Source organism: Athene noctua, chromosome 4 (genome assembly GCF_965140245.1).
Source record: "Athene noctua chromosome 4, bAthNoc1.hap1.1, whole genome shotgun sequence".
Lineage (NCBI taxonomy): Eukaryota > Metazoa > Chordata > Aves > Strigiformes > Strigidae > Athene > Athene noctua.
The window spans coordinates 31,908,768-31,927,417 of record NC_134040.1 but is presented as its reverse complement, the minus strand read 5'-3'; the positions used below and the strand labels follow the sequence as shown (position 1 = coordinate 31,927,417).

General features: G+C 39.5%; 1 protein-coding gene across 7 annotated transcripts in view; it reads right to left on the bottom strand.

Annotated features, from left to right (window-relative positions):
• The window catches only part of CRACD (capping protein inhibiting regulator of actin dynamics), a 166,907-nt gene that overhangs the window by 14,424 nt on the left and 133,833 nt on the right, over positions 1 to 18,650 (bottom strand). For 6 of the 7 annotated variants that reach the window (XM_074904849.1, XM_074904848.1, XM_074904850.1 and 3 more), the window contains 4 exons: positions 14,861 to 14,996; positions 5,061 to 5,225; positions 1,726 to 1,794; positions 276 to 458 (listed from right to left, as the gene is read on the bottom strand). In XM_074904849.1, coding sequence (XP_074760950.1) covers positions 276 to 458; positions 1,726 to 1,794; positions 5,061 to 5,225; positions 14,861 to 14,996 — 553 coding nt within the window. The remainder of the gene's footprint in view (positions 1 to 275; positions 459 to 1,725; positions 1,795 to 5,060; positions 5,226 to 14,860; positions 14,997 to 18,650) is intronic. The other variant, XM_074904852.1, reaches the window with a different exon arrangement.

Below are 18,650 nucleotides of genomic sequence, written 5' to 3'. Positions count from 1 at the left end.
ATTAAAACTTCTTTGCATCTTCTCTACAGCTAGAGATTCATCTTTAGGTCCCTATCTTTGTTTCAAAACAAAATGAAAGCAGCATGCACTTTGCTTTGCCTTGAAGACAGAAGATTAGTTGAAGAAGCTTTCAATAGCTGTCTCTAACAGTGTTAATCACATCTGAAGACAGTTCTCTGTCTATAGCTACTCCTGGTGCACTCAGTTACAGTTATTTTGTACCCAGCTTCAAAAGCAACCCCCCTCCTCTTGCTGTTTGACTAATGATTCAATACCTTTGTTAATCTCTTGTGCTTTCTTGACATCCTCTGCTTCTTTGGCTTCACTGACAGCTTGTGTTTAGCTGCACTGTTGTCTAGACGAGCAACAGCCTGAGGAACTGCATCCAAATTGATTGTTTCAATTGTGCCAGAACAGGAAAATTGTCTTTTTGGCCGAGATGATTTGACTGGAGCAACCTGTTTGTATCACAAATACAAGAAGTTCCATTTAAAGAAATAATACACACATGTGGACATGTGCACACACACACACACAAAGCCTCTGCAGTTTCAAAGGAGTTATTAGCAGAAACATTTCAAACCCTGTTTTTCTATTATACAAATCATGAACTTTGGACATAAAAGTTACAGCTGTTAACACTTTTCTGTTTCCACTACTACACATTTTTAAACTTTTCACTTTAAAATTACTTAGACCATTCTAACATTTTTTTCACAGCTTATCTCCACTCTAAAGTTGTTGGGAATGGGAAGGGCAGAGGCAGGATTTTAAGCAACATCAAATATTGGAATGTTTTAAAGTTTGCTTACTGTGGAAAAAATACCTACATCTTTAAATAATTTAGATTATAGACTTTAGGCAAGAGCATATCAGATTGACTTATTTAAGCATTATAATAAAACAGCTACGGAGTTGTACTGTCTGCATGGGAGATGACTATGGTATTGGATCTCAGACTGGCACAGTGCCTGTGGAAAACCTTCCCTCTACCGTCATGTGGAATTGTCCAAGCTAGCCCAAAGAAGAGCAAAAAATAAAGTAAGACAATACTTGCTTTGACTGGTGCTTTTCTGTCTTGCCCTTCAAATATTTGGATTGAGAAAATGCAAACACAAGCAAAGTGATTTAGTGAGACTTGAATAAATACAGTGGAACTGAATGTCTAAGACCTGTAAGAGTGAGCCTGTCATCAGTCTCCCCCATAAGTCATGAAGCTATCATCCTGAGACTTGTACTTTGCACAATCCAAGTGGAAAAAGAAGACAGAAAAAAAAACAGGGAGAAAACATCTTCTGTAAGGAAAGAAAATCACATACCTTGTTTTCAAGACAGCTCTGTAATCTTCTGAGGTTAAACATATGCTAATCAGGGAACCAATTACTTAAAAGCTGATGGAACATTTTGCATACACTTATTGAATTACATGTAGACATAACAAAGTAGTAGAAGTACTTAGGAAAATTATGGTTCTGTGATTAATACATCAAATGAAGGAATGCTGCAAGACTGGCAGAGACTGAGTTCTGCTGTTTCCTGCAATCAACTCTTACAGATTTCTCAATCATTGTTTATTTACTAGCCCCAAAACTGCAAAACATTCACAAAGTCTTGGATGATCAATGAAACAAGGAAATATGTATTAAAGCAAAAAATTACTGTCAGGCTCTGATAACTAAAATCAGAAAGTAACTCAGTGCAAACCAAGTGTAAAGGTTTTTTTACCTTTTCTTCCACTTCATGTCCTGTTCCAGGCAAATTCATTGTTCTCAACAAATCTGGAGTGTCAGTTGACTAGAAAACAAGATTAACACAGCTAGATATTAAAATGGAACAGGTCTAATAAATATGGTTCAAAGGACGTGAAAGGATGTGAAATCATGCATGTTAGGGTAGGAGTTTTACCCTGTTTCCTTTTACTGAAGAACTGATAGATGAACAATTCTTGTTCCTAAATGCTATGAATTTATCTTTGATGCTTCTTGAATCACTGCTGTCTACACAGAAGCACTTGCTGCTTCAAGACACTACAAAAGGCAAAACACTCACACGTCCTTAACAAGATAACCACGTTCCAAATCAAAAGAAAGAGCACAGCTTTGTAGGATTTCAATCAGATCTTAATAACTATTTTCTCCTGACCTACACCTGAGAAAAATACATAGGAACCTGACAAGGCATTACCTCTGCTGCAAGGAGTTTCAACTCCAGATTCTTGAAGACTACCATTCTCACAAAGCAAAGAGGTGCTTCCAGAGCAACCAAAGCCTGTCAGTCACTAGGAATCCTTAGCTACCATCCCTCTCTAAGCCATCTCATAGGAGGGGATTTTTAAGGTGCAGGGGTTGAAGCAGCATTTATCTGTGGTGGGTTGACCCTGGCTGGACACCAGGTGCCCATCAAAGCCGCTCTATCCCTCCTCTCCTCAACTGGATAGGGAAAAGAAAATATAGTATGAGGCTTGTGGGTGGAGACAAGGACAGGAAGAGATCACTCATCAATTACCATCACAGGCAAAACAGACTCAACATGGGAAAAGTAACTTAATTTATTCCCAACCAAATCAGAGTAGGGTAATGAGAAATAAAATGCCTTCCCCACATCCCTCCCTTCTTCCTTGGCTTAAGTCTACTTCCTATTTTCTCCTCCTCCTCCCACCAGCAGCACAGGGGGATGTGGAATGGGGGTTGTGGTCAGTTCATCACACGTTTTCTCTGCCACTCCTTCTTCCTCAGGGGGAGGACTTCTTATACTCTCCCCTGCTCCAGTGTGGGATCCCTCTCATGGGAGACAGTTCTCCAGAAACTTCTCCAATGTGGGTCCTTCCCACGGGTACACTGCTCCAGTGTGGGTCCCTCCCACAGGGTGCAGTCCTTCAGGAACAGACTGCTCCAGCGTGGGTCCCCCGCATGCCACAGGAGGGCATCTGCTCCACTGTTAACATCCATGGGCTGCAGAGGCACAGCTGCCTCACCATGGTCTGCACCACGGGCTGCAGGGTGACTGCATCGGCATCCTTATATGCCTTCTTTGGGTATCCACCTGCCCCGGTGCCTGGAGCACCTCCTCCCCCTCCTTCTCCACTGACCTTGTTGTCTGCACAGTTGTTTCACATGCTACGAAAACCTTGCCACACAAACCCAATACATCATCACACACAGAAACATTGTTTTGAATCACAGTATTAGTTCATAACCTAATGAATGTAGGGATCCCATTACACCAGATGCACATGATTGTTAGTATAAAGCCTAAAAAATCAGCTTTACAAACACAGGTTAAATGAAACACAGAATTCTTGCCATCGATCCAAGTTAGTCAGGAAAATCCGAAGTCACAAAGCAACACGGGAAACCTGTTTGAAGTAGAGCAGGGCTATGTGGTCCTGGCCACCAACTCCTGACAGAAGCCTCCCTGTCCCCCCAGGACCTATGCAGATAAACATGCAAAGGAGTTACAAAGCCAACAGCAGAGATGGGAGCAGAAACTAGGCAAGCTGCCACGCACCAGAAATCTCTGATAAAGCAGGTAATGAGTAGTGTGCAGAAAGAAAAAACGAAAGTACCAAGCGCTTTGGCTGACCCTATGCATGTAGCATAGGTTTGTTTGTGTCTGCAGTCTCCTCTTAGCAATGTTTGCTCCTTCAGTATTTGGAAAAAGAATTATGCAAAATGGGCATTCATTTTCTTTACAAAACATAATATTTAAAAGAGGAGGTGGTACAGACTGAATTTCTCCCACCTTATTACACAAAGATACTCTAGTGGCTTCTTAATGCTTGAATTATTTTCTCCTTTGAGCTGGAGGTCAGTAGGCGACATTCAGATCTCCTGCAGGACCTAGCAAGAAGGCTGACTGAGAATTTGTTGGGCTCAATCTGTGTTGGTCTCAAACACAAAGTCTCGCCTAGTACCAAAGTACACAGCCAAAACCTGTGCACAGTCCCACTGCACTCTGTGCTCATGATTCACCTCAACTGAATGCTTCAGAAGGGAGTATTTGTGAAGCAGAAAAAATGTACCTTACTCTAGCTTCATTTTTATCCTTTCAGACTGCAGAGGGAGAGGTGTGAGTATGCAGGTCCTATCCCAAATGCCTGGCTCCTGGAGAGAACCAACCACAGCCATGAAGGAAGTGGTCACAGAGGAGCTATGTTGCCCCTTGAAGACTGATGAAGAATTTAGGCTGCCTCAGCCATAAATCTCCCTTCTGTGTGTTTGGCTGAACATAGGCATGAGCTATACCTAGTGGAGGCTCATGCCCCAGTGTTGTTCCAGGATCTTAAGGGCTTCATGTGCATGGTGGGTTGCTGCGTGCATTCTCCAAGGATTCCCAGGCACACAGTCAACCTCCTCCGAGCAGAGAAAGATGTCCCTCTGTCTCCTGTGAACCCTTTAGCCATTGCAGCAACACTTGGAACCAGCCTCACATTTGAGTATTTCCCAAGAGCCTTCATCACTCACTGTGTTTCTTTGTCTGAACAAGACCTTTCTGGACACCTGAATGCCCACAGTTCCTGGTATCAAAATAATGAATAATCTGAATAATTATTTGAATTACACTGGACATTTGGATTTAGGGAGCGTTCTGAAAATGTTTCTCCCTCTTCTTTGTGTTTGGTTCCTGTTCATAAGAAATATGGATATTTACCCCAAGACCCAGGATTTTATAAATTTAGGCTTCAGACCCCTCTCATTTTGCAATGATTCTCCTTTTGTGATTTGATGCTGTGCACAACTTTCTATGCTAGGAAGTCTGTATTTCAAAACATTTTCTGTCTCAGAAAAATTTACTGTCTTCTAGCTACACTGCAAGTGATGTCTGCATTGCTGGAAGTCCAGAGCAAACGTTCAAAACTGGAATTCTGTGGGACCCAGCTCAGGATGCCAAGAGCACACGTCTCTCACCAGTCCAAGAAGCACGAGCCGAGAGATCCCACCCACATAAAACAGCCTGCTGAGCTCAGCTACACCTCAGTGGAAACAACTGCTACGCCCTAGTGAATTTTACTGTTTTAGTACTTCTATAAAGCCATGAATACATCAATTTAAAGTGCTTACTTTATTACCACTGTCTGAGATCACTGTGTCTTGCTGAGTCTCAATTTCCATAGGGCTACTGAGAAATACATCCTCTTCTATACTAGTGTTTGCCTCCCCCATTGTCCTCACAGAAATTGTCATTTGTGGAGGCTGCCCAAATTTTATATTCTTGGCCAACTGTTGCTGAAAAACAAGAAAAGAAAAAACAAACAAACAAAAAGGTATTTATATTATGAGCAAAACAAGCCAAGTCTAGCACATGCCCCTTCTCCAACTGAAAGCTGCACAGAAACAGTCAGTGCAACTTCTGACTCTGGACAAAAAACATCAACTTGAGGCTTACATTGCTGCAACAGGGTGGGCATTCCCTCTTCTTTCTCCCCACAAAGGGACCAAGGTCCAGAATTTACTGAATGATTTCTGATTTTGGATATCAACTTGAGCTCTTGTCAGTGTTGCCAACTTTTGCAAACTTACTGTGAATTTTGAAATATTCCTTCTCTTTTTTTCAAGCTATGTCCTAGGTTAAGACTTTGTTTATAAAAGCTAATTATGAAGCCTTACTATTGCAAAGAAGTAAGATGATGAGCCAAGCATACACTGAGAAACTAAAACTGCTCCAAAAGGCAACCTTTTTCTTCTCCAGCCCCCACACCCTGTTTCTCACGCATCTGTAGTTCTTGAAGATATCCTTGCTGTAATGTTTAGTCCTAAGTTTTAAATGTTAAGGGTTTGGCATAACTCTGCCTTAGAGAAGGCAAATTCTCAAAGGAGGGGAAATCCAGCTTCTTTTAGATGCTTGATCTCATAGAAACAATACACAAACTCATGTCTGCTCATGCTAAGGTGCACTTCTGCTTTTGCAGAAAGAAGTTTATGCAGGGGACATGCGATAGATGAATGCATAAATGAGCTTTCCCACCATTTATTTTCCTTGTTGAAGTCATCTTCTCTCAAGGGTTACAAGAAAGTACTCTTGAATTATATCAAGTGCAAGATGAGTAAAATAAGTAGCATATAATATCTGCCCTCTGTCAGGGTGAATTAGAAAAATTAAAGCCCTGGCTACTGCAGAGACACATACCATCGAGTCTTTGAAAGTGAACTTTTAGCAAGAGAGTCAGAAGAAATTATCGAGAATGAGAAAATGGAGTAAGGAACATTTATTGATAGATTTTCTTCTGAAATATTTCAGGGAATCATTCACAGTTAGGAAGGGAGAGATCATGGAGTTATTTTCCTTCTTTACTGTCTTTCAAGCACAGAAAATTCTCCAAAGGAGATCTCTCATTTCTGTCTTGCATTACTATGAACATCTACAACTCATTGATAGTCAAACTGTGCAGCTTCTGCTCAGGGGAAATGTCGTGTACATAAACAGATCCCTGATATGAGTTTGCTGCTGAGAACTGCAGAAGATTGGCATAGATAGCATGTAAAACAAAGATTTATTTTTTTACCTGTAACACAGGCTTAGGTGAGCAGTCGGCAGGGGAAAATATGCTTTAGTAGCAGTAGATCGACCTCTAAAAGCTTCAGGTCAAGTCAATCTCACTTGCTATCGCTACCCAGTGGACTAGATTCTTATATAAAGTTTATATATTACCTTAAAACATTACCAGATTTCTGTATTGAACTATTAAGACAAAAAGTACACTAAGAGATTCCTCATAACAGGTTATTAAATTAGAATAGTTTTCTCAGTCTCATCATCAAGTTGCACATTATTTATGCCTATCTGGATTTTGGCAGAAAGTAATGAAATTAATCTAGTACATCATTTTTGGCACTGTGGGCAGTTCTGAACAGCAGAGTTTTATTCCTGCCTAGATTCCTGGCAGTGCACGCACAGTCTAAAAGCAAAGGTTCCACCAAGTCCTCCCAGGCTTTCATGTTAGCAGTGCAACTCTTTGCCTTGAAATCGTATATGTTTCCATTCCGTAAATGGGAGCTGGAGAGAGTAAATGGGTCTGTAGTGTGAAGGCTGTAATTCCACTCTATTCCTGCAGGTCCTCTGATGTTAGCAGAAAACTATTTCAGAAAGCTCCTTACTTTGATAACGTGTTTTCAAGTTGAGGCTGCTCCTTTCTTCTTCCTAAAGTCGTATTCCTAGACAAATAGTTCTCCCAGGCAGAAAGCTGGGACCGTTGGCACCACCTGAGCAACGACCCAAGAAACTAAGGATTTGTGCATCTATTCCATGTACATACTGCTTGCAATGTGTTCTGGAGGAATGCATGGTGTGTTATTCTGATCAAGTTCTTGATTTAGTGTGTGTGCGTGATGCAAGGTGGGAGTTGTGTGGTGATGGAGCTACTGTGGAGAATGGTCTGTGCTTGAAAAGAATGGCCTTTTTAATTGTCATCAAGGATGCTTGAGGACTGTGATGTGAAAATGTGTATTTGTGTCTACAAAAGTTTAAAATGTAATTTTCCTGATACTTATAGGAAATAGACTGTCCTCAATATTTATGGACTGAACACGAGTATTTTTTTAAAATTACTTAAAAGTTTTTAAAGTTTATTTGCTCAGGCTTGCATAAATTAGTTTGAAGATTGAAGACTTAACTCTAGTAGCCCTCATGTTCCTCCCAGGATAGAAGGCTCTTCTCTGTATTATTTATTTATTGGCCTTTTTGGAAAAAATTTAGCTTAAAAAATCTTCACTAATAGTTCTCCACTGACCACTTTCTTTCAGTACATTCTAATTTCCAAAGCTGATGCTGAACACCAAATGTCAAAATCTCATATATCTTATTGGTACCACTGAGCAAATTTATTTTTATTGCTTTCAAAGAGCAATGTTAAACCTGCTCCTTGTTCTTTTTAAAAATGTGCTCATAATTTAACTACAGTGCAATTATCCTCTCTCAGAAAAATTCGTACAGATACATTCTCTATCTGATCAATTATAAAAACCCTAAAAATGCATCACCCTGAAAGAAAACAACCCACAACTTTTACTTGGAAGAACACACACAGATGGTCCACCCAGAGATGGAGAGATACATGAATTTAAGCTGCAAGGCCATTGAGAAGAAATCATATTCCCTGAAAAGGAGAACCTGCTTTAAATTTCTCAAAAGTTTCAGTTAGACATTAATTTTTGAACACAAAACTATAAATCCTCTGTACTTGAGAATTCCCTGTGCTGATGGTATATGGATGATGGTTGCCTAAGGAGGATCATTTGCAACGCCAGTCATTAGAAGCTGCAGGCATGACATTTTGTTCTTCTGCCGTTGCAGTCATGTGTTTAAATACCCCTTTGGAAATCTCCTTAGAAGCATATTGGTCTCAGTTGAATGACCATGGTCTCTTTTGATTTGTGCAAGACGACTTGTAATTTCGCAGACACAAATCTCCATCCTGCTCTGAAATCTAGCTGTCAGCTGGAAGCAGAAGGAAAGAGATTAACATTTCCTGTCTGCGCCTTCCACTTCCAGCCTTATCAACTCCGATGGGCTTTCCAAGTCCCTCAGTTTGCAGGCAGTGGACAGGTATCTCCACAGGCCTTAAAAAATGCTCTCAGCACCAAAACAGCATAGCTACCACATGTGACAATTATACCATGAAACAGCAGCTAGAGCGACCACAGATACACAGGGGAGCTTCAGAATGGGATCATCAAGCTGGGCTCCAGACCAGGTTTACTTCATCTCCAAATTTTTTTCTATACGATTCAATAGGTGCATGAGAGTTTCTATTCACACCCAACCCAGGTGGCTATTGGGGTGGTGCCATTCAGTGCGAAGGGAGGGGGAGGGCTGCATAGCTAATAAAGGTAAAGAAATATTGGGAATTAAAAAAATAAAATGAAATTTGCACTCATCTGATTTTTAAAATCTTCCTCAGTAACTGAACCATGACACAGGCCCACTTTTATTTCATGCAAAATAATCTGTTAAAATGTGATACTATTAAACTGACATCTTTACACCATCTTACCATTAGTAACTTCAGAAATAGAACTCCTAAGTTAAATTGCTCTGCATTGGTTGGCACCTGCAGCAAGTTAAAAAGCTTAGACTTTCAAAGCACTCTTTGTGTTTACATAGGAAATGCCACAGAACAAACTTTCCATATTAACCCGCAGAGAGCCCAGATCAGGCTGTACATCTCCTCTTTCACTCCTATTTGGCTCTTCTTCTGTGTACATGCCTGCTTGCATTGCATGTTGTATTCAGCTCCCTGAAACCACATCATTCTTTATGGCTCTGTGCCTGGAGTGAATCCAAAACCGGATCCACTGAGCTGCTTACTCTGTTCAGTTAAAAATCCTTAAAACAGAGTGTACTATTTCAGCTGATTCCATTCAAACAAATCTCACAAGAAATGTTGGTGATATTTTGCCTTTAACTCAAATACCTATTTTAATATTTGTTTGCAATGTCCAGATTTATAAATAAATGAAATGATGTTTTCTAGTTATATACAATTGTGAAATAATTACTTAATCGGTAATACCTGTCCTAAGAGCTATACTGTTGAAATTCCACTTGGTCCTGTACAGTCTCTCACAGTGATCTAAAAATCCCAAATGCCTTGTGAATATATAAGAACAGGGCAAGCCCGTACTGAAAATTTCCTTGTAAATACTTTTTGGGTGTAAATAGCCAGTTGGGAAATTTTCTTTTATAAATATTTCAGGAATAACAGTGCTGTATGACAATGAGTTCTATAGTCCAACTATGCATAAATAAATATTTGTTTTGGTTTGAAAGTGTTACTAGTTTCAACTGATGCTCATGTGTTCTCATGCTGTGAAAGACTGAATAATTTCCTTTGTTCATTTTCTCAATTCTATTCATGATTTCATGCATCTCTATCAAATTCTCTCTCTTAACATTTCTTTTCTAGGCTGAAAAGACAGTTTACCTAATTGTTCTTTTTATGGAAGTGAGTCCACTTCTTTATCCAAACAGGGAAATCTGCAGCATATCTAAACAAGCAAAACACCTCACGTAAGCACTTTTTTTTTTTTTTTAATCAAAGAGAATAAACTGGAAAGCATCAATGTGAGAAGTTATACTGGTATAGATGGAAGTATTAGAAAGTAAACTAGATGTAAAATTAACATGTAAACCTACCAAAAAGGAGAAAAATAAGAAGTATTACCACAGGTGTTTTGGATATAAGATGCAGGGAGGGAACTGTTCCATTCTCCAGTGCTGGAGCGTCTTGTGGTTTGGGGCATTACACTTCAGGAAAGATTCTGGGAGAGTCCAAAATAGAACAATGGTGGAGAAGAAAACTGTATATGGATCTCCAGAGATATGTATTTGCAGCAAATCCAGATGCAAAGGAAGATTTTGGCATACAGTGGCAATGGACCACTTACAGATGCTCACATGTTAAGAGCAAGACTTTCTGGAGAAGCCTGAAGATACTTACAGAATCTGTGGTATTTGTCACCTGAGCCTCTCCTTCCAGAGTACCAAAACCAAAGCAGAGGTAAGGAAAATAGAAGCAAATTTACAGAGTTTAATATGATCATAGGAAAAAGGGGGTCTGCCCAGAAATGTTAGAATGATTAAGAAAAAATGATAAATTCAGTTTATAAAGTGAAAACAATTATCAAATGTGAAGAAAACAATTATGCTGCAGTGGCACTAGAAAATATTGGCAACAAAGAAATGAATTGTAAGAAATACAAAGTTGGGCAATCATGCAGTGAAAATTCCCAATTCTATAAAATACAGAGCATCAAGTTAAAAGATAATAGCTTTGAGGTTTAGCAAACGACTTTGTAGCCTTGTTGAGATCTGGGCCATATCAAACAGAAACAACAATGGGAATGGCTGTTAGAATACTGATGTGCAACGCACAGTAGGGGAAACACTGGCCTGATCATTAGCTAAGATATGCTAATGTCTAAAAGAAATGGGATCCAAAACTGAACAGTCGTTAGGTCTGACAGGAAGAAAATTATTTGGGACATTCATCATTACAAAGCCAGGGAAACGTGAATTTAAAAAGTGGTCCTTTAGAATTTGACCAAGAAGTCTGGATTCCCAAGACATGCTTTATCACACTTAATATCTGTGTAATAAATGGGTGTTTTACAGATTTACAGATCAACGAGTTTGTTTGTTTTAAACCACGTGGCCACATGAAACAGAAAAGTTGTAGTCCGGTAATTCCTAAATGCAATAAGCCATACGCCATAGTCAGCCTTTAATATTTCTTGCAGCTGACTGCCACAGCCTTATGGATGCCAGATGACCTGAGATACTTTCAGTGAATGCAAAAGGCCTCCAGAGGCAGCAGCAGTTTTACACCATGGTGTTGTCACAGCAAAAGAGAGATACTGGCTTAAACACATCAAGATATTAATGCTCAAAACAAATTTCCATTTTACTTGCTACAGTTTTTGTGGGCCTGAAACAAAAACTGTCTTCTGTTCATCTGCTGACCATTTCTAGCAAATATCAGTAGTAGGAAGAAGAGTCACTGATGCAAAACATGAGGAAGTGGATCTAACACACTGTGATGCAAGAAAAAAATCTCCCACTAACCTATAAAAAGGAAGGATGTAAAAACAAACTCCCAGAGTTTCTTTTAGGTTTGTTCTGACACACTGCTAGACTTAGATTTTAAACACTCCTTGTGTCTCATTCAGAGTCTTGTACGAGAAGTAAAGAACCAGATCCTAAACGAGTTTAGCATTAAGAGTACCAGTGCCTGGGTACCGTCTCTTTGCGGAAGCAGGTTCAGGTTGGCTTTCTACACTGGATCTTAAAAACTAGATAATGATAAATCTCAGCAGATCCAAAGGACAAGGAAAAGATTGGTTTTAAAAGACCAGATGGCTTGAGCTAACACAAAATAACTTCAGGATACACAAAGGTTATTGCAGGTTAAGAAATCGTTTTTTTCTCAGCCCAGCTTTTAGCACAAGCTAAAACCTTTGAACACGACCAAATCCATTTACAGAAAGCCTAATAAGATTAATAACACCCATCTGAAAATCAGTAAAAAAATAAAAAGCGAGAAATTCTAGAAAGAACTAATTTACTTTGCACACATAATCAGAGAGAATTCCTACAATAAGAAGCTAAACCAGTGCGTTTGCTGGCCAGCTGCCCAGACTGCTAGAGTTTTCCACCATTACACAACATTTTTTATGGGTTCATCAACATTCCAAAGTCAGCAGAAATGCAAGGTAAGAAGGGGGAAACACTTTGGTGGTCAGCAGAATGAGATTCAGCACCATCAGTATTAAATGGCTTGCATTTCTATTCTGATTTCAAAACCCTTTTCACCACACTATCAGTTGGGCTTGTAAGCATGGCGCCTCTTCCAAAAACAATTTAAGTTTTCCAGGAATGTTCACTGTACCACCCCCCCAAAAAATACTGAAAAAAGTTAAAATCTGCAGAGCTTTTGATCTCCATTTGGAATACAGCGAGTTCAGAGCCAGCGCAGGGCACTGAATCCTGGCAACACTTTTTTACTGAGGATCATCTTGCCAGGCAAATGGAAACCAGAAAGGCTGTGCTTCCACCGTGACATGCAAGCCTGAGCAAAACCACAGTAACACTGGTAGTGTAGCAATGGCATGGGACTGGGAGCTGGCAACAGAATTGGTTTTAAGGAGCATTTTTCCAGAAGAGATGACTGTCTCCTCTTGTTCCACCACTTGAAGAAATACAGACATTCCCAGTGGGAGTGAGCTTGCAGAAAGGGACTTCAAAGTAGATACAAACTTCTGATAAGTGGAAACTGAGTATCAGTATTTTCTATGACTGCAAAATCACATAGCAAACATAGTCTCCTTTTAGAATACTACAGGAGAAAAAAGGATGGGGTATGAAATGCATAAAACCTTCGGACAGGAATGACACTCCAAATAACTGATCAGATCCGGGACTCAACCTGAAGGTCAACCTAAAATTGTGCGATGGGATTTTGTCATGTTCTTGTCCTTAAACTCAGAGAAATGTTGTAGAAATCGTGGCTAAAGAAATGGACACAATTATGTGCTGGGCAACAGGTTTTGCAGATACAAGAGGTGGCCCCTGGACTTGCTATAAGGATCCTTTCCATGGGGTTATTAAAAAATCCATGGATATTTAGATGAATACGTAACTTCTGTGTAAACATGTAAATAGTTAAAACTGTCATTTGCAGTTTATTATGCATTTTCTTTCTGATAGAATGAGTTACTCTGGATATCACCATCACCAGTAGAGTGGGGAAAAGCTAAACCTGAGATGTTGTTACAGGCTGGGTTGCAGCTATATTAAAATGATAAAAACAAACTACTGTCCTCAATTTTAAACAAAAAGGTAAGCACAGTTTTGACATCAAGCAGCTGAAACAACACTCCTCCTAAAAATACATGCAAGTACCCACACCAAAAAAAGTTCACGATTATGTAAATTCATGCAAGCAGGAGCATATCACTGGCTATTTATTTTGTGACTTTCAAGGGTAGCTTTTTTGCTTTTATTTTCTTGAGTTACCATTTGCTTAGTGAAGATGGTTGTTAGCAACTGCAGTAACTATACTTCTTATCATGTCTGAGTTTAGTGAAGGCAATAATTTCCACTGGAAATTTTAAGGTGAGTTTGCAAATGGGAGAAGCCACTCGTACAAAGTGAAAAGTTATTCAGAGAAAGGCTAACATACTGAAGCCAAGACAACAGATCCAACAGATAGGAAGAGCTAAGCTCCTTGCACAAGTCAGTGAGCTTTGTATCCAAAGGACACTCAAGCATTCTGCAAGACAGGTCCAACCTGCTTGTGTCTTTGCTCAGAGTCAGCACTCATTTAAAGTATAATGGTTTCTAGCCTGAAAAGTAGCATGCATTGCATCTACCTGACCCTGGGAAATTTTAGCTGAAAAAACAGCACAGAGAAATTGGAGCTGTCCTAGTGTGGTTTCTACTTCAAAGTTCAACCACAGTCAGCACAGCCAACGCTGTTCAAGTGCTCTGTCTGCTGACAGCACTGGGCAGGAAAAAGGAACAATTTCATCCTGAAGGGCTGGATCTGTCTACTGTGCATGATCTCTCTCACTCACCAGAAAAGATGGACCACGGGTAGACTCTGGAGGTAAAAAATATCAGTGGTAGTTAGTTACAGGGTAATGGCACTTGCACGGCATTAAAAATCTATCAGCATTTTGACAGGACACGTCAGCATCCTGAGCAAGAAACTGAAACATGCTTCTGAAGACCTCTTTCAAGGTCTAGAAAAGCACAGAGCTGGTAATCTTACAGATGTACAAGAAGTAAAGCAAAAAATTAGTTAAAGCATTAATGGAACAGAGTTCTGGAAAAGAAGGGAAAACAGGTTGTGTAAAGTTCTTTAGAAGGAAATACCCAAATGTGTTTTTTATGTAGTTACTTATGTGCTGTTTGCTTTGGAGAGATAAACATATCCACCTTTCATGAGAACCACTGAAAGGGAGAAAAAGGAGGAGAAAAAAGTGTAATACATATACAAGGATAAGAAATCTCACTCTGCGTGCCAACACCACCCTCATTTTTTCACTCAGTACTACATCTGTAGGTCTCAGGCATACAGATCTGGACACGCCAAAACCATGAGTTCCATTCAAATGAGTCCCATAAGGTGCAGACATTGCTGCAGATTTGCTTGCAGCATCACTGCCATACCTTTCAAGACCAAAACCTAGATCTTCTGCAGATTATCCAAATTATCTGCATGACTTTTGGGTAGATAACTTACATGGCTAAGAAACTGCCCCAAGGCCATTGAAAAAGCAGTTCACCTTCATCCACATTTAACACATTCTGGAAACCATTTTCCACCACATTTTAAGCATTTTTCCCACTTAAAATTTCTTACCTGAAGAGTTTTAACTTTTCCTAAAACGTTCTCCTGTGACATTGCTTGGATGGCCTGTTCACTCTCTGTTCTCCCATCAGGTATAAAAATACTGTCATGGGAAAAAGCTCGACTGCCCATAGAATAATGGGAGGACCTGGAAAAAAACAGTTAAAAATAAGCACAGCAATTAATTTATAAGAGTGACACTTCATATCATAGCTGCCCTGCTGCATGGATTTTCCCTCCCTCTTGCCTTCTACATAAAAAGCTTTGAACATTTCCAGAGAGAGGTATCCAAACATATTCTGTTATCAAAAGTTAAATGTAGGTACATAATTCCTGCACAAAGTTTTCCTCCTTGAAAGGACACAGAGTGCGGTGTTTTTAATAGGCATGTTGAGAAGTTCAATCAATTTTCCTTAGAAATCTCAAATCTAAATGTTACTTTTAGGATACAGAGTAGATGATAATAACACATACATTACCAGACTGCATATTTAAGAAAGCTGGTATTCGTGAGTCCCAGGGATGCCAAGGAAGAGAGCATGTTACGAATGACCTAGTTATATGGCCCTGCTCTAAACCCAAAGGCAAAGGGATTAAACAAAAAGTAGTTTAATTTACTGGAAATTTTAAAGGGTCATCAAGAAAACTGAGAATTAAAAAATAAAATAATAAAAAAAAAAAAAAGCATGTGGATTGTTACTTTGGGGTTTTGGGAGCATTTGGGGGGAAAAATGTTTGAGTTTGAAAGTCATGTTTTGTCTTGCCTAGAGTATTTCACGGTGAGTGGAAAGCCAGTAAAATACAAACATGATAAAAGCCACAGTAGAAGAAAACTGAACAATTGAGAGGCCTTCAATCTCTCCTTTTAATAACCTATTGTCAACTCTATGAAACCCATTTACAGCTTCAGTAAATAAACAATCTGGAGAAAGGAAATGGATACTTTCTATACCAATCTAACCATCACAAACTTCTAGACACAGTAAAAACATTATAAACAAATACTTCAGCAAAACCAAGGAAGGTGATACTTCCAGAAAGAGGGGTAAGTAAAAAAAAAATTAAAGCCCCACATATTTAAGAAAATCAGTATATTATCTGTTTTTCCCTTTTAAAATGTGCTAAAAGTTTATAAGGTGTTCAAGATAATTCTATTCAACCTTGAGGAAAAAAAATATGTTTGGAATAAGTGTATTACATTTTCATCTAATTTTTTCCAGAGTATGAATACGATCTTTTCAAATATAAACAATAACCTTTTCTTACCAAGTAATAATGTTATATAGGGTTACATTAACCTTTATAACTGATTAAAGACAGGCTATCCTTGACTTTTATAACTAAATATCTTACAGGTAACCAGAAAATAATAGGAACCTACACACACACACAACCTCTCCCTCTTTCTAGCTTATATATAAAATACGCCTGCACTCTACAAAATAATCAATCCAAGCTTTTGGGAAGAAGACACACAACTGCCTATATCATTTCAGCCTCCATGCAATCACAGACTAACTGAAAAACTATTTTTTTATCCAGAATTAATATTTGAACAACATGCTTCATTTGAAACAAACCAGCACACAATCAAGTAAAGATCTGGTCAATATTTCATGGCATTTTTATTCATCAAAAAAGAGGAACATTTAACTGATGCTATATTGTATTTTAGATATTTTTTAAAAATAAAAAACACAACTTGATTGTCTTTGGCTGCTAAAGGTAGTACATTCTCTTTTAGAAACCTTTTATTAGAGAAACCATGAAGGTAAATTTTTAAATCCTCCTGTTTCTATACTGAATCGTCATGACTCAGCCTATACACAGAGCTGTGGTAAAATTGCATAGCACTGGAATATATCTACTTTCCTTGGCCATCCAGGAATAAGCCCGCAAACCACAGCTTGAGAAATGCCCCTTAAACAGGGACAATTTCCTAGCAGGCCTGGCTTGCAAAATGGTAGCTTGAATGATGTTGAGTGAAAGTTGGCTCTTTTCATATAACCATGTAGGTCTGTTTGAACTGAAAGCTCCAGCATTGCATTCAATAAGGGAAGAAAAAAGTCTGTATTCACAACCAAAACCAAACATGCAAAATTTGACAAACCAGCACATGCCAACCCCACCTGCGTTTGCATGGTTCAACATGTGAAACTGTTGCAAGTGCAGAAGGCAAGGCTACTGGGAATTTGTTGTTTACTATTTACCTTTGAGCTGAGAGATCTATTGAGGATGCATAATCCAGGTCACACTGTGCTCCAGAGAGGATCCCCTCTCAAAGATTTTGCCAGCAATGCTGTGGCTCAGCTACTTGTGGCTTTGTCTCACTGCTATTCACCGTGCATATGACACCATTCTCTGCTTTTACTGTCCAGTGCGTTGGCGTTCTCATACTTAAAATTAGACAGCTCATGTTTATCCCTATTGTTTGTTATAACTAATTAGTAGGCGAGGGTTGCAATGCAGTCATCAAAGAGTTCAGTGACTTGTTTGCAAGTTGTGTATGACCTTACTAGCAAATCTGCTAATATTTAAGTTGGGAACAGCCAACCTGCAGGTTTTGAACTGAACAGGGTTCACTAGCAGTTCAAATCCCAAAACGTCAGCTGACTAGCAGCAGGGATGCTCTGGCAGCAGGAACTACCCAATAATCCGAGTCCCTGAATTGAAAAAAAAAGAGGAACTGCTGAGGTCAGTGCTGGGGGACTGCCTAGGACATGGCTGCGGACGAAGATCTTCCCCATCCTGCTACAGAGCTGAGGATACCTTTAGTGATCTAGTCTCACCAACTTCCTGTGAGCTAACCCAATGAATCCCCTGACAGAGATGCACAGCACAATGGCTTTTGGCTATGTGAGGTTTTGGGTTTATGACTAGTGTGATCAGACTTGTTAATGTCATCTGAAGCTTCCTTTGGGACACTGGATCACGTGAAATACCTTGGGAGCTTCATGTGACCTGCAATCATAAGTACATCACCACTGAAAGTCCAAACCTGTCTTTGACAAGTGCCCACAATGGTACTGAGGGCAGGCTAGGACCATGCTAAGCACGTACAACATCTCTCTCTGACGTTCTCCCATATGCCAACTGCTTTCAGTTTAGGCACTTACTCATTACACGGCATCACACATTTTTCTTTCACAGAGCTGAAGCCAAACATATTTCAATCATAGAATCATAGAATACCAGGTTGAAAGGGACCTCAAGGATCATCTGGTCCAACCTTTCTTTGCAAAAGCACAGTCTAGACAAGATGGGCAAGCACCCTGTCCAGCTGAACCTTGAAAGTGTCCAATGTTGGGGAATCTATCACTTCCTTGGGGAGATTTCTGCAGTTGCTGATTGTTCTCATTGTAAAAAATTCTCCTCTTGTGTCCAATCAGAATGTCCCCAAGAGTAACCTGTACCCATTACACCTCAGCTTTTCCATGTGACTCCTTGTAAAAAAGGAGTCTCCAACTTCTTTGTATCCACCCTTTAAATACTGGAACATGGTGATAAGGTCTCCCCTAAGCCTTCTCTTCTCAAGGCTGAACAAACCCAATTCTCTCAGCCTTTCCTCATGTTTCAGGCTTCCCAGTACTTTAATCATCTTAGTGGCCCTCCTCTGGACCCTCTCCAGCCTGTCCACATCTTTTCTGTATAGTTGGAACCAAAGCTGAACACAGTATTCCATGTGTGGCCTGACAAGCACTGGGAAGAAAAAAAAAAAAAAAAAAAAAAAAGCTTTGAAAGCTTTTTTCTGTTTTTGTTTTCTTATTAACTTGCTACCAAAACAGACATACTCCAAATTGTC